This window comes from Populus nigra, chromosome 2 (assembly GCF_951802175.1).
Source record: "Populus nigra chromosome 2, ddPopNigr1.1, whole genome shotgun sequence".
In the NCBI taxonomy this organism is placed as follows: domain Eukaryota; kingdom Viridiplantae; phylum Streptophyta; class Magnoliopsida; order Malpighiales; family Salicaceae; genus Populus; species Populus nigra.
Window position 1 is genome coordinate 42,010,687 of NC_084853.1, and position 13,876 is coordinate 42,024,562.

General features: G+C 34.2%; 2 protein-coding genes across 2 annotated transcripts; both read right to left on the reverse strand.

Annotated features, from left to right (window-relative positions):
* Positions 1-285: 285 nt before the first annotated feature.
* On the reverse strand, positions 286-2,083 carry LOC133681438 (3-ketoacyl-CoA synthase 1-like). The gene has a single exon (XM_062104487.1). It carries the CDS (start codon positions 2,051-2,053, stop codon positions 476-478), a length of 1,578 nt encoding a protein of 525 aa, XP_061960471.1. The 5' UTR covers positions 2,054-2,083; the 3' UTR covers positions 286-475.
* A 2,756-nt stretch (positions 2,084-4,839) lies between these two features.
* LOC133682648 (CBL-interacting serine/threonine-protein kinase 9-like) lies at positions 4,840-10,193 on the reverse strand. The gene is made up of 15 exons (XM_062106082.1): positions 9,809-10,193; positions 9,583-9,645; positions 9,415-9,486; positions 9,133-9,240; positions 8,916-8,996; positions 8,571-8,624; positions 8,356-8,481; positions 8,180-8,269; positions 7,864-7,986; positions 7,503-7,610; positions 7,048-7,164; positions 6,833-6,889; positions 5,969-6,043; positions 5,736-5,806; positions 4,840-5,655 (listed from the first exon to the last, which is right to left on the reverse strand). The coding sequence occupies exons 1-15, from the start codon at positions 9,983-9,985 to the stop codon at positions 5,649-5,651; spliced, it is 1,329 nt and encodes a 442-aa protein (XP_061962066.1). The 5' UTR covers positions 9,986-10,193; the 3' UTR covers positions 4,840-5,648.
* Positions 10,194-13,876: the final 3,683 nt, after the last annotated feature.

Here is a 13,876-nt window from a genome sequence, read left to right on the forward strand (position 1 = left end):
TAGATCTGTTGAATAATTACTATCAACTTTCAAATGAAACATAATCAATAAAAAATTAATATGAATTAAAAATGAGAAATTATTATCACTAATTAAGTCCTTATTATTTAAACCATTTATCTTCTAAATATTAATCTATCAGCGATGCTTATTTTTTTAAAGAAAAAGAATATTGCTTTTGTATCACTCTGTCCTATAAAAAATGGAAAAAAAAACATATGTAAAGAAAGAAAGAGAGTTGGCCCAAAACAGGGTTAGGCCCGTACTCATGATCTTGATCCCTTGGGCCCATGCACATTGATTCAGCATATTAATACCCGCCAAAGATAGACAAACGACAACGATGTCATTATATTTTGACACGAAGAAGGAAGAAAGGTCAAAAATAAAAACAGTAAAATCTAAGATCCACAGAGCCACGTCAACATCCAAATGTACTGCCGCATCCAGTGATACAGTGCCACCACATACACAATTAGGCAACAGGGACCTTGACCGGGTACCTGTCAATTGAGTCAATCCACGGGTTACCCTTTGACTCACCAGCTGGAATCTTCCTCAGTGCTTTCCAAACCGCACTGTTGCACTTGAAACCCGACCCGAATGCAATCTGCCATACCCGGTCTCCCCCCGAGACCCGACCCTTTGCCTCCGCGTAAGCCAGTTCATACCACAAGGAACTACTCGATGTATTGCCAAACCTGTGCAAAGTCATTCTCGATGGTTCCATGTGCCAATCACTGAGTTGCAAATTCTTTTGCATCTCGTCCAAAACAGCTCTACCCCCAGCATGGATGCAGAAATGTTCAAAGGCGAGCTTGAAATCAGGTATGTAAGGCTTAACTTTAGCTTTCAACAGCTTTCTTCTAACAAGTGTGACAAAAAACTTGAATTGTTCGCTTAAAGGCAGTACTAAAGGACCCAGTGTAGTGATATTCGTTTTCAATGCATCGCCAGCTACCGCCATTAATTCACGAGCTAATGACACCCCGACATTTCCTTTACCATCCTCTCTTTGATAGACACATCGGTAGTTTTTATCATCTGCTCCTTTGTGGATTCGAACCGTGTGGACCAGCTGATACTTGGACCGGGCACGCTCCCGTGCCTTGTTCGAGAGAAGAACAGCAGCAGCCCCCATGCGAAATATGCAGTTGCATAATAACATTGACCTATCGTTACCAAAATACCAGTTAAGAGTAATATTTTCAGTGCTTACCACGACAGCATACGTATCGGGGTTTGCTTTGAGTAGATCTTTAGCGAGGTCAATAGAGATAAGCCCTGCACTGCAACCCATGCCACCAAGATTGTAACTCTTGATATTCGTTCTAAGCTTGTAGTGATTCACTATCATTGAAGACAGAGACGGTGTGGGATTAAACAAGCTGCAATTCACGATAAGGATACCAATATCTCTTGGCTCAACTCCGGTTTTGCTAAAAAGAGCATCTAGTGCACCAAACATGACCGATTCGGCCTCGTACCGGGCTTCTTCCATAGACAAATTAGGTGGCTGAGACAATAATCCTCTTGAGATATATGTTTCTTCGCCAAGACCGGACCGGGTTGATATCCTTCTCTGAAATCGAAGAGTCTCGTCGTCAATTGTCCCGAGTTCTTTTGCCTTTTCTAAAATTGTCTCGAACGACGTTTTACGCTCGTCTTCCCGTTTGTAACATGCAAAGTCGACTAGATACACTGGCTTGGACCGTTTAGTCCAAAAGACTGCAAGAAGAAAGAGCAAAATGGCTGAACCGGCAAGTCTTGTGGTCACATCGAAGTCATGAAGGGATTGGGTCCTCCACAATTCATAAAACCGGTCTAGTTCTAGACCAGTGAATTGAACAAGTGTGGCTATGAATAAAGGTACAACCATGAGAAACATGAGAATAGCAGGGTTACAAGAGTAGCCATAACCTAACATGACGTATTTGAGCCTAACGGACTGTAGAAAGTCCGGCAAACGTTGACGGATTTTGATAACGGCGGAGGAGTTCTTAAAGGCCATCTCCGCTGTGAGTCTCTCCTTATCCATCTCTACACAATCCATTTTGTGTGTACGTGTGAGTGTTTCTCTCTGTTTTTGTTTTGCTTGTCTGACATAAAATGGATGAGAGGCATTGCTTATTTATAAACAAAAGTCCATAAGAAGCTGGCAGAAATCGGATTTCTTAAAAAATTATAACATAAAATTAAAAATTTTAATAAAATGATCTCATTTTAAAAAATTAATAAAATAACACAGTTTATCTTCTCACATTTTAAAATCATGATATTGTCATGTTTTTAAAATACAATAACTACTAACTGATTAATCATTAATTATTTCATGTAAAAATTATAATTTTATTAAAATTATAATTATTTTACATTAAAAAAATATAAATTAACTCATCAATGCATTAAAATGTCTAATTCATAACTCAAACTTTATATCAAATCAACTATGAGTAAGGCTATAGCATATTGACTACAGGAAAGGTGGGATGATATTCTTGAATTTATGGTGAGTAGTTTTTTTTTTAAAAAAAAAGGATGGAGAGCTCAACAACCACGCATGGGAATCGATAAAAGCAATGAAAACAGCACATCCAATTGTGAGTCCAAAATTTCCATACCTGGATTAGGAAATGTTGGTTACTCTTTTGTCATTGGAAGTGGGGGCAATTACTGTCCCATGTCCATGAGAGATCGAACGATGGGAGGTTTCTTCCAAGCAATAACCTAGCTAGAAAAGAGTCTGAGTCCCTCATTTATTCCTTTTCTTTTGTGTTTTTTATTTACTTTTTAGGGTTTTGTGAGCAAATTTATTCGAAATCACTACACTAATTTTTGTGAGCAAAATAAACATGACAGGATGCGAGATAGAAGTTCATGAGGATCGATCGGAATCAACCTGCTAAACAAACATGTCTGAAAATTGTTCACGGCAACGAGTCAACGTGTAAAAAATAGTGAATACAACTGAAAACAAGGCAATAAGGTGAAGGCCGAATGGGAATGTGAAAGGAAAGGAAAGGAAATGGATGGAGGCTATCAGATCCAGGAGAAGGGAAAAGAAAGCCATGAATAATGGGGAGGATGGTGTCTGGCCTATTCGGGGAACAATAAATAAGAGGGTCAAATAACTTTTCTGCTCACTTTTCAAACTCAAAATCCAACTGTATTTATTTTTATGGTAAAATCGTGTTTTTTTAGAAAATTATTTTTAAAAATTTTATTTTTTTAATATTTTTTAATTTTTTTAATATATTAATGTTAAAAATAAATTTATAAAAAATATTATTTTAATTTATTTATAAAAAAATATTTTAAAAACCTACCGCCACTAAAATAACAAACGCAACCTAAATTAAATAGGTGATAACATATAATATAAGAAAGTAGTGTATGATTTATTATTATTTTTTTTGTCTGTTGCAAGTGTTATATTGTTACTAACAAATCTAAAATTTAATTTCTTGAAATATAAGGTTTTGTAGATTAATAAGATAAATTCCGTGGGTATGGATTATATTAGTTGGCCGCGAATAATTGAATGTGAGTTTGTAATTTTAAAGGATGTTCAGAATTTAGTTGAATCTTCACAATTCTTTTTTTTTTTTTATGAGTTTATCATTATTTTTATTTTGATTTTTAATGTTAAGAGAAGTAGATTAGTTTCCATACAAATAAAAAAAATAAACTATATAGAATTTCCGTAAAAACTCAAAATATCATAAATTACTGAGAGAAAAAAATTAAATGCCAACAATCCCAAAACAAATTGTTTGATTTAATTCAGTCAAATATTTTATTTTTCCGAGGTTCCACTCATGAGAAATTAAAATTGACATATGAGAATCACGTGTACTTATAAAAATATATTTATTAAATAGAAAAACAATTTTGAATAATAATAATAATAAAAAGATTAAATTACCTAAATAATTATTCTATATTAAACGTAAGTTGTTGAACAAAACTGTAAAGTAAAAATCCATATTGTAATAGCTACTGTTTTTTAATTATTTTTTATTTAAAAAAACATTAAATTATTTTTTTAAAATGTTTTTTATTGTTTTGACGTGTTAATGTTAAGAATTAAAAATACCTAAAAACTTTCATTTTAATTTAAAAGAATAGGTTCGATCGCATTGTCTAACACTAACTAAACTCACTTTAATTTAAAGTGCATGCGAAATTAATTGCTTATGAAGACGCATTGAATTTGCCAACCTCACACTATAAAGCATTAAAAAATAACAGTCATGTTGAACTTGATGAGGTGGAGAGCTTATTATGATGAGATAACTTCTTACAGATGAAGACGAGGTGGTTGAGATCGACAGAGGTGGTTGGATTCGACAAAGCACATGCAAAACCAGCTTTCGGTCGTTCCGTATTTAAAAACAAAATTGATTTTTTTTTAATTTTAAATTAATATTTTTTTATTTAATGTCTTTTTTTTTTCCATGACTTTCTTCTCCTCTCTCATCACACAGGGATCCAAACACAAACAAGATAAAGTTTAGGGTTTAAATATAAAATCCTCCAATCATAGAGATCAAATGTGTAAGAATTTGAAACTCTAGATATCAAGTTGTGGTTTTTTTTTCACGCTTCTTAAATAGTAAAAAAAAGATGCATGTTTTTTTCTTAATCCCGGTCCTTATTGTTTTAAGTTTTCCAAGAATAAATTAAACCTTTTTTTTTTTTTCATAAAATGGATGGCTAATTCATGGACGAAACACTTTCAGATACCTTGCACATGCGATGAAATACAAATAATAGAGAATTATAGTGCATAAATCAAAGAAAACATCAAGTGCGAGGATGAATGACACAAAAATAAAGTTTGTGGATGAACAATATAGTTTATAAAATCTCACAATTTTACGAAATCATAGTTGGAAAAATGGTTTTAATGACCTTGCTTGCAACTCAGCATACCAGGCTTCACAATTACGTTGATGTTTCCGATTCCCGGGAAACAATATGCACTCATATGCCCAGGCATCGTATATTTTACATTTAATTCTTATGGCACTCATAAGCCCAAGCAACATATATTTTACAAATTTCCTTAGCCAAATCATATAAAACATGCTTTCTTCTTTTCATCGTCTATTTTCGATTTCTTCAACTGGGGATTGAAATCCTTGTGGGATTTTACTTTCAATTCTCTGATGTTGGATTTATGAACCACCACGGAGAAAAAACACAGGAGGAAGAGGGAAGGAAAACCACTGGTTCAGTGGTAACAGGTCCGATGAGAGATTTCAATAAATTCCATTAAATAGAACCTCTTGGAACTCACAAGAGCCATCTTTTAAATTCTTCCGTTCCAAATGGTGGGTTTCTCCCATTGAATGGACCATCATCAAGTTGAAAAACCTCGATTTATTCAGGTCAGGAAATGAATGCAGAGTGAGCGAAAAAGAAGAGGGAAAAGGATGAATTGCCGGTGTGTGTGTGTGTGTGTGTGTGTGTGTGTGTGGGGGGGGGGGGGGGGGGGGGGGGGGGGGGGCGCGTTGCAGGAACAAGGGTCCATCTTTTGGGAGCTCCAATTCCAATTCTCCCTACCACCACGCCAACCGATCAAAACTTTTATAAAACAAATACCAAGAATGAGTAAAGTACTGGACCCAGCAGGAAAGGTTCTGCTATGACCTGAACAAGAGAATCGCGTGTCAATTAAATGTGCACTCCATACAGGCTTACGCACTTGTGTAGAAGCACAGAGAGTTTACCTTAATCCTTCTATAGTTTGATCAGATTTCCAGACTACATCCTTTAAACCTGACGAGAAACTCTTGTAGAACTGCCACATGATAAGAGAAATGTATGCTATATTAGTCAACCACAGACTTGGCCTGCTAAAATTCTTCCATCCTGTCCACAAGGAATTCTTTACTTCTTTTTTCATTTTTCATTTTTTTTTTTTTTTGGTTTCCGATATGTAAAAATTGGAATGTTGACATACATTGTGAAACTCCAGCGTATCACCACCAATTTTCCGGAGCTCCACCATGTGCAAAGAGGGAGCTACCTCAAACACCTGGAAGTCCACAAGCAACAAATTGTCAACTACCATGTGTGGCATCAAATACTTGAAATGCACAATCATTAGCCTACATAGTTCTGATCGGGTGCGCCAGAGAACCATTCAATAATTGAAATGATACTTGAGGCTTTCAGTTAAGCTGAACCTGGATTGTTAGTTAGAACAAGGTCTAATGGCTAAAAACTTCAATGAGAATAAGCTCTCGGAACTTCTGTTAAACCAACAGTGCAGACAGGAGTACCTTTATCGGTCCATAGCCAGAAGTGGCTGAACATCCGAAATGCAGCACACGACTGAGTGCTTGCATAAAACACAATGGATTTATCATTTTTTTAAACCAAAACCCCGTGATTCACACTAAAGAATGGCTTTGAACACGCATTAACATGTGGCCAACATTGATGAGAGAAAAAAAGGACTGCCCAGAAGATGCACAAAAACAAATAAAATCCAAACTACAAAAAAATCAGGAAAAAAAAAACAGATTCCTACTAATTGCCGTGTAAGATGTGGGACATGCATTTTTATAACTGAGAAAGTTAGCATGTAATTGCCTTGCATTATAGCGTGGACAGACACCTTTTCGTTTCTTTAAAGAGAAGGATAAGACAGTCGTGAGTGCTCAAACATGATTGTGAAATTACATATGTCGGGGGTTTGGAGAATATAATATCAACAATGAGGTTTAAGAGCAAGGAAAAACATTATTCTTCATATGTTATAAGTTATTGTTTACTTCATTCTGAAGGGATTCAAAAGTATCATGAATTAACTCAATGTTACCTCAGTTGCTACAGAGAGTTGGCCCTTCCTCCCACCTTTGTCTCGTTTCAGCTTCATCTGGAATAGTTTGGAAATGAAGGCATTCAATTTAGATAACAGAATTATAATATAAAAGCTAGCTGTTTACGTAAATGTTGGTTAAAAAAGGAGGGACATGGAAATTGAAAGAAAGGAAATTAAAATGCATAAACATAACTGGAGGGAGAAAACTTTACCTTGTAGTTTCGTTTGTCGACATTAAACCCCAGAGGCTTTGCAGCTTCCTCAATTCTAGACATAATTTCATTTGCGGGGCTATGAGAAGCAATACGGGTTTCTCGTTTCACAACACCCTAGAGCAAACAAAGAGAGGCGAAGAGGAAAACTCAGGTAGCAATAACGAGCTTTAACTTCATTGGAAAAGAAAGATCAGAGGATAGACGGCATAAAGTAATCACTAATTATCTATACAAATATGGAGAGGGGTTGAGTCAGGACCGATTCAAACTAAGGGCCAAAAGGCTTCATACTCTTAAACAAAAATATAAATGGCAAGTGCATAAACATCGCCTTGGCAAAACCATGCCTTTCCAATTTTCAAAACTTTGCCACCATGATATGTCACTGTCACATTAGTGGCACCAGGAATTTAATATTTTAAAAGCAATGAAAGAATTCTAGTTATACATACTGCCTGCTTCCCGAACAAATTCTCAAGGCTAAATCCCTGTGTCTTAGAAATAAGCTCGAATGCATTCATCGATGCAGGTTTCTTCTTCTTTTCTGTAACAAGATGTTCCTGCAAAGTAAATAACTAGAATTAGAATTGTTCTGCTAATGTATTGCCATTTCAGGTTGAATGCATTGTTGGTTTACAATGCCGTGAACACAAATCAAAGACCAAAAAAATCCAGTGCCAAGATTTGCACACAGGGATTAAACATTCTGAATGATATTTCTACACGGATCTGCAGAAGGTTTGGTGCTAGCACACATTGTATTTATGCCTTGTCTAAGGTAAATTAGTTAGCTTTTGTGATTAAAATTCTAACCTTCGAATCATTAAAAACAGCATCAACATCATCTACATTTACATGCTCTTCCTGCTCGAATTGTGGTGGCCTGTATCCTTTCTTGAACCATTCATCTTCTATAATCTCAGCAACTGTTATCCTCTGTGGCAGATGCAATCATGATATTAGTGACTATAAGCATCCAATTAAGACAAGAACAAAGTCATGAGGTATTGCATTAGGTATTTTATAGGCTAATCTCTAATGACGCTACTAACACAAGTCCAGCAGAAAACTCAAAATGTATAAGTAGTATTTAATGTTCATCCAACAAAGAGAGGGATAGAGATCTCACTGTAAGAGGCTCTGGGTCAAGAATACGCTTTATCAGTTTCTTTGCACCAGATGAAAACCAAGATGGAAAAGTGAAATCAGCACTGCAGATCTGAAATTACTTTCGGACATGTATTAGTCTGTATAAGGAAATTCTCTTGACTTGTAATCGTGAAACAAAAGCTCAATTTTACTTACTTTTAAGTATAAGGCCATAAGACTTGTTTCATCAAAAGGCAAGTATCCAGCCATAAGTACATAGAGAATGACCCCACAAGACCATACATCAGATGCTGTGCCATCATAACCTTTGTCTTTGAGAACCTGGAAAGAAAAATAACATATGCTATCAATATAGTGCAGTAATGCATCATTCCGAGAATTCTATTTCCGCCAAATTAAAGGTGAAATACCTCAGGTGCGACATAATTTGGTGTTCCACAGGCAGTGTGAAGCAGCCCGTCACCCTAAAATTAGAAAAATAGTAAGAAAAATGTCTGCCTTCATTATTGTATGTTGCAGAAAAAATCTATCTCCAGTCATACGCTTTGAATAGTTATCAGTTTCTATAATTCAAGAGAACGAGGCCAGAGTCTACATTTACAGAACGTGTATTTTCATAATGTAAATGGTAGGAAATATGCAATAAATCCAAGTATCAAATAACACATTTCTTGAATTAATCCACTCAGAGAAAGCTGATCCTTACAACATAAACCTACAGGATAGGATGTAAGCAACAATCAAATCATGCTTACCTGCAATTGTTGTGACAGTGCACTCAATCCAAAATCCGAGACTTTAAGAACACCGTGTGAATCAAGAAGAAGGTTCTCAGGCTGCAAAATGCAGAGTAGCCATTAGTGATAAACAACCAAACTCCTAGTTGAACGAGGCAGGAATCAAATATATTTCTCGACACACGCACCCATTATCAGAAAAATGAATTTAGAAAATTAAGGAAGTTTGGCAAACCTTCAGATCTCTATGGAAAACGCCTCTACTGTGGCAGTAATCCACGGCATTAATAAGCTGCTGGAAATATCTCCTGGCTTCATCCTCTCTAAGTCTCCCATGCTTAGCCTAGGAGCAAAGGGACAATCAAACACTCCTAATTTTTTTAATTACCGGACACTGCTAACTAATTAAAAACATCATTAATGTACAAGAAAAACTGAAATGAAAATTCGAAACGCGAAATGCAAAACGTAATGATAAATCAGAGAAACTAGCTCAAGCAAAAAATTAATTTCTTACAATCTTGTCAAAGAGCTCTCCTCCGTCAACAAACTCGATAACAATGTAAATCTTAGTTTTGCTTGCCATGACCTGCAAGCAAATCCACAAGTAGCAAAGTAGAGTCAGTCGCATTCATAAAAATTTCAATAAACTTTTCCTTTTTTCAAAAAAACAAAATTTACGTACCTCAAAAATCTTGATGACATTGGGATGTTTAATCAGCTTCATTGTTGATATTTCTCTTTTTAACTGCCAACAAAAATTGAAACAGCACAACCATTTTTCTTAATCACTGGTCTAACATTAATGAATCATCATAATTAGAACATGATATATTCCTGGTTCACACGGTACAGAAACCACCAAAACAAAACTCGATATAAAAAAAAATCAAAATGAATATTATTAGAACCTGTTCGACCATCTTGTGACGGAGGACTTGCTCACGGTCGAGAATTTTAATGGCAACAACATCACCGGTTTCAACATTTTTAGCGACCTTGACCTTGGCAAAGCTGCCTTCACCTATGGTCTTCCCTAACTCGTACTTACCTACTCGTGTTCTCGTCCCCTGTACCTTAGCACTCATGATTATTTATTTGTTTGTTAATAGAGATTGAAATTGTCCGATCAACTACTGACTTCGTTTTTGTTGTTGTTGTTGTTGTATATAAACGGAGTGGCTTTTGTTTGGATCAGAAGAAGAAGAAGAGAGGAGGGAAATTTCGAGGATGGTGCGATACTGCAGGAGAGATAACGCGGGTCCCTGAGCAGAGAGGAAAGAATATTATTATACGTAATGTAATCTACCACCATTCAATCAAGATATCAATGTTTCCGTGTCTGAATTTTTTTATATATAATTTTTGTATTTTTTAATGATTCGTACGGTGATATGAGAAATATTGTTTTTTAAAATATTTTTTTATTTTTTAAAATTTATTTTACCCATCAACCTATAAAAAATTTAATTTTAACCGGAAAAAACAGGTTGAACTGAATAAAAAAAAAAGGGTGCCAAGAGAGGATTCGGATATGTAGAGCCTGTGAATTTACCTACTCGGCCCTTACATAAGCTTCTCGTATTCTTTCCAAAATTGAATTACAAAATAAGATAAAATAAAGGAAAATAGCTTAATTCCTTACAAGGGCGTTTTCCATACGTTAAAAGTGTCGTGTCATCCTAGTTATCAAAAATTAACCTGCCGTTTACTCTTTTTTATGCTCTGCAAGGAGTGAGAGCGTTTGGCACGTGTTTAAAAATTTCTTTTAAAAAATTTAAATTTATTTTGTTTTAAATTAATATATTTTTAATGTTTTCAAATTATTTTAATGTATTAATTTTAAAAAATAAAAAATTAATTCATACTTTTCTAAATGAAAAGTAATTATAACCACACTTCCAAACATGTATATTTATAAAATTTATACTATTTAATTTAAATCATCAAATTTAGCATGTAACTTTCAATTTAAATATATAATTTTATATTTTTAAAATTGGCCTAATAAACATTATTCATCGTCATTTAAATAAAAAAATCATTAATATAATTCTCAAAACCAATTTACTCTCACCTTTTTTCTTTCAGTTAAAAAAGATTATCGTATGAAGGAAAATCCACACGTGTGCCTGTCACATTTTCACTAAACACATAAGAGGGTGGACAAATGAGGCGGGTACATGTCCTGATTGGACATTACGCGTAATAGGGGGACCATCACAAAGACGAAGATAACTGAAACGCAGCTATTAGATAGAAACTACTTACAATGCAATTTTGTCTTGTTTCAATAATGGAGAACGTCCAGAGGTTTCTAGTCACTCTCTGATGGGGAATTTGTTGACCACGAGCCTCCCCTGTCGAGGCTTTACTTACTTTTTATTGTGTTTTTTATTTAATTAAAATAATTTTTTAAAAAAATTTATTCTGATTGAAAATATAAAAAAATCAATTTAAAATAAAAAAATCAATTTTTAAAAATACAAATCTTTTAAAACGTGAAAAGAAACCTTTGATTTTTCAATCCCTTCCTTTTCCATATCCATTTCCATTCCATGAGCGGTTTCATCTGGGTACTCTCCATGGGACCTTGACGAACTTTGCCCACTCGTTCTTGAGTGGAGACAGATTTCTCGTGACCACGACTGCGATGATAAAATGTGACCCAGAAGAAAAGAGAGTAAGAGTAGGCCTCCGTGGTGGTGGTGGTCGACCAAACGAATCTGAGGTGTTTATGTGACTGTAATTATCGGACTCGACAAGAAGATGACGATGTAACGTACTAGGTTGAATTGTTGTGTATTTGGCCTCATTTAGTTGAGCAAATGCTATGTAACAAATGAATTGTACAATTTTTTTTACGCCAACTGGTGTCACAAGCAAGTTTTTTTTGTATCATTCTAGACCTAACCTGGTTCCATACCAAAGTTCATTTCCGATTACTTACCACATTTGTTGTCAAGTACGAAGTTTTATATGACTTGTTTGTGGAGACCCTTTTCAGTTACTAGGCGTGGAATGGCTCCTTGAGGGATGACTAAGCCTAGACCCAAAGGGACCGTACTAGATCTGCTGATTTTCTAACTGGTTGCCAATTATATAAGACAATCTTGCTGAGCTTGCTTGGCCCAGGCTTGGCTTACGTGTACATGAGGGGTTGCTTTGAACCGGAAAGCCATAAGAATCCGATAGTAGATAGGAGTTGGGGGTTTTCCGTTGCTAATTCCGCATAACAAATGGGCTTCCATTCTGCAAAGGGATATTACACCGAGCAGGCCAAGGCCCAAGGCCAAAGTTCCTTGTTTTAAGAGTTCATAGTCATTGGTAATTTGTCCTCCTCTTCTCTGTCTATTATCCGAAAGATCCGAAACTAGAGCCGATCAGCTGTTTATAATCAACTTCAAAAAATAATGGAGCTATTACCACGCTTGTTGTACTTGTTAAGGATCGGGTAGAATTAGTTTCTTCTTCTTTTTTTTCCAAGTTATATTCAAGCATAAGTTCTAGCCATAGATTACACTAATTCATTAGCTTGTGCTACACCGCTAGCTATTTTTTTTAATATAAAAAAATTATATCTAAGCATTATATTGTATTTTTTAAAAGAAAAAATAATTATCATTAATACAAGATTTTACACATATTGAATGACACCTTTAATCATCACATGATATATTTTTTAACATTAAAATTATGATATATTAGATTTTAAAAAAAATATTAAGATAACTATGTATTGGATTGCTCTGAATTATCTTGGATTAATCGTCCAAACTTACGATCCAGATTATAAGACCACAACAACTCTATAAAAAATAAATTAAAATAAATAATGATGACTAATCCCAATATAACTCGATGTTGAAATGTGAAATTTAAAATAAAAATATTCAATTAAAAAAAGATAAAAAAAAAATCAAGTGAACCTAAATCAACCTGTTAAACTTATGATTCGGATCGTTTATTATACTAGATTTAATTATTTTTTATTTAACTACACAACAACCAGGAAACAGGCACGTAGGACTCTTTTTCTATCCAATTAAAAAATAAAAACAAGAATAAACGTAATAAGCATGTAGGATTGAAAAACAAAATGACATGTTTTGTAAGTATCAAATAAATGTTTAAATAACAAGGGATGATTTTAAAAAAATAAAACTTTAAAGGGCTTAAAATACATTAAGTAAAAAAAAGCAATGCCCTAGATCTGGCGATGAATAGAAACCGAGGCAAATTGTTAATTCACCTTCCCTAAATAAAGCAAAGCATCCCTAAATATAACTGACCAAGATGAAGCCTGTTACGGCATTGCAGGCAAAATGCATTTCGATCGGAGAAGAGCTCGGTATAAGTTAATCTAATACGTCCGGTGCAAATGGTGCGGCTACAGCACTTCACGAATCGTGATATGTAGGAGCTAGTTTCGGTCTTCTCCTTTTTTTAATTTAATTTTTTTAATTAATTTTTTTAGTATTTTTATATCATTTAATTTAATAGGTTAATATTAAAACAAAAATTTTTAAATAAAAAATATTATTTTTATATTTTTTAAAATAAAAAACACTTTAAAATATAATCACTACACCCTTTAATATTAAAGTACTGTTGTATTGTATCCCCTGCTCCACAGGTAAAACCTACTTGGTATTTGGTACATATTAGAGACTAGTACTTTTATGACATATGATAATCTACGAGTTTGGTAAAAAACAAAATTAAAAAATATTATCACTCCAATGAACTATTTGGTGTAATTAAACTGACCAACGAATTAATTTTAAATTTTATGAACCTTATTTTTGTTTGGTTCTAGTTTAGAATTAATTTTTAAGAATTAGTTTCATCAGATTTAATTGATTTAATAAATTTAAAAATAATTTAAATTATCATTAAAAAACATGATTTTACCCTCTCTTTTTCAATATAATATCTTTCTTTATAATATTTAGAAGGTGACCAATTATGTTGATCTA

Bases quoted from the DNA above. Each gene is read 5' to 3' on its own strand.
- LOC133682648 (XM_062106082.1), bottom strand. From the start codon at position 9,985: ATGAGTGCTAAGGTACAGGGGACGAGAACACGAGTAGGTAAGTACGAG. The intron at 7,611-7,863 runs GTTAGAATTTTA...TTTACTTTGCAG, and splicing joins CTGTTTTTAATGATTCGAAG to GAACATCTTGTTACAGAAAA. The intron at 5,807-5,968 runs GTATGTCAACAT...ATCATGTGGCAG, and splicing joins ATACGCTGGAGTTTCACAAT to TTCTACAAGAGTTTCTCGTC.
- LOC133681438 (XM_062104487.1), bottom strand. From the start codon at position 2,053: ATGGATTGTGTAGAGATGGATAAGGAGAGACTCACAGCGGAGATGGCC.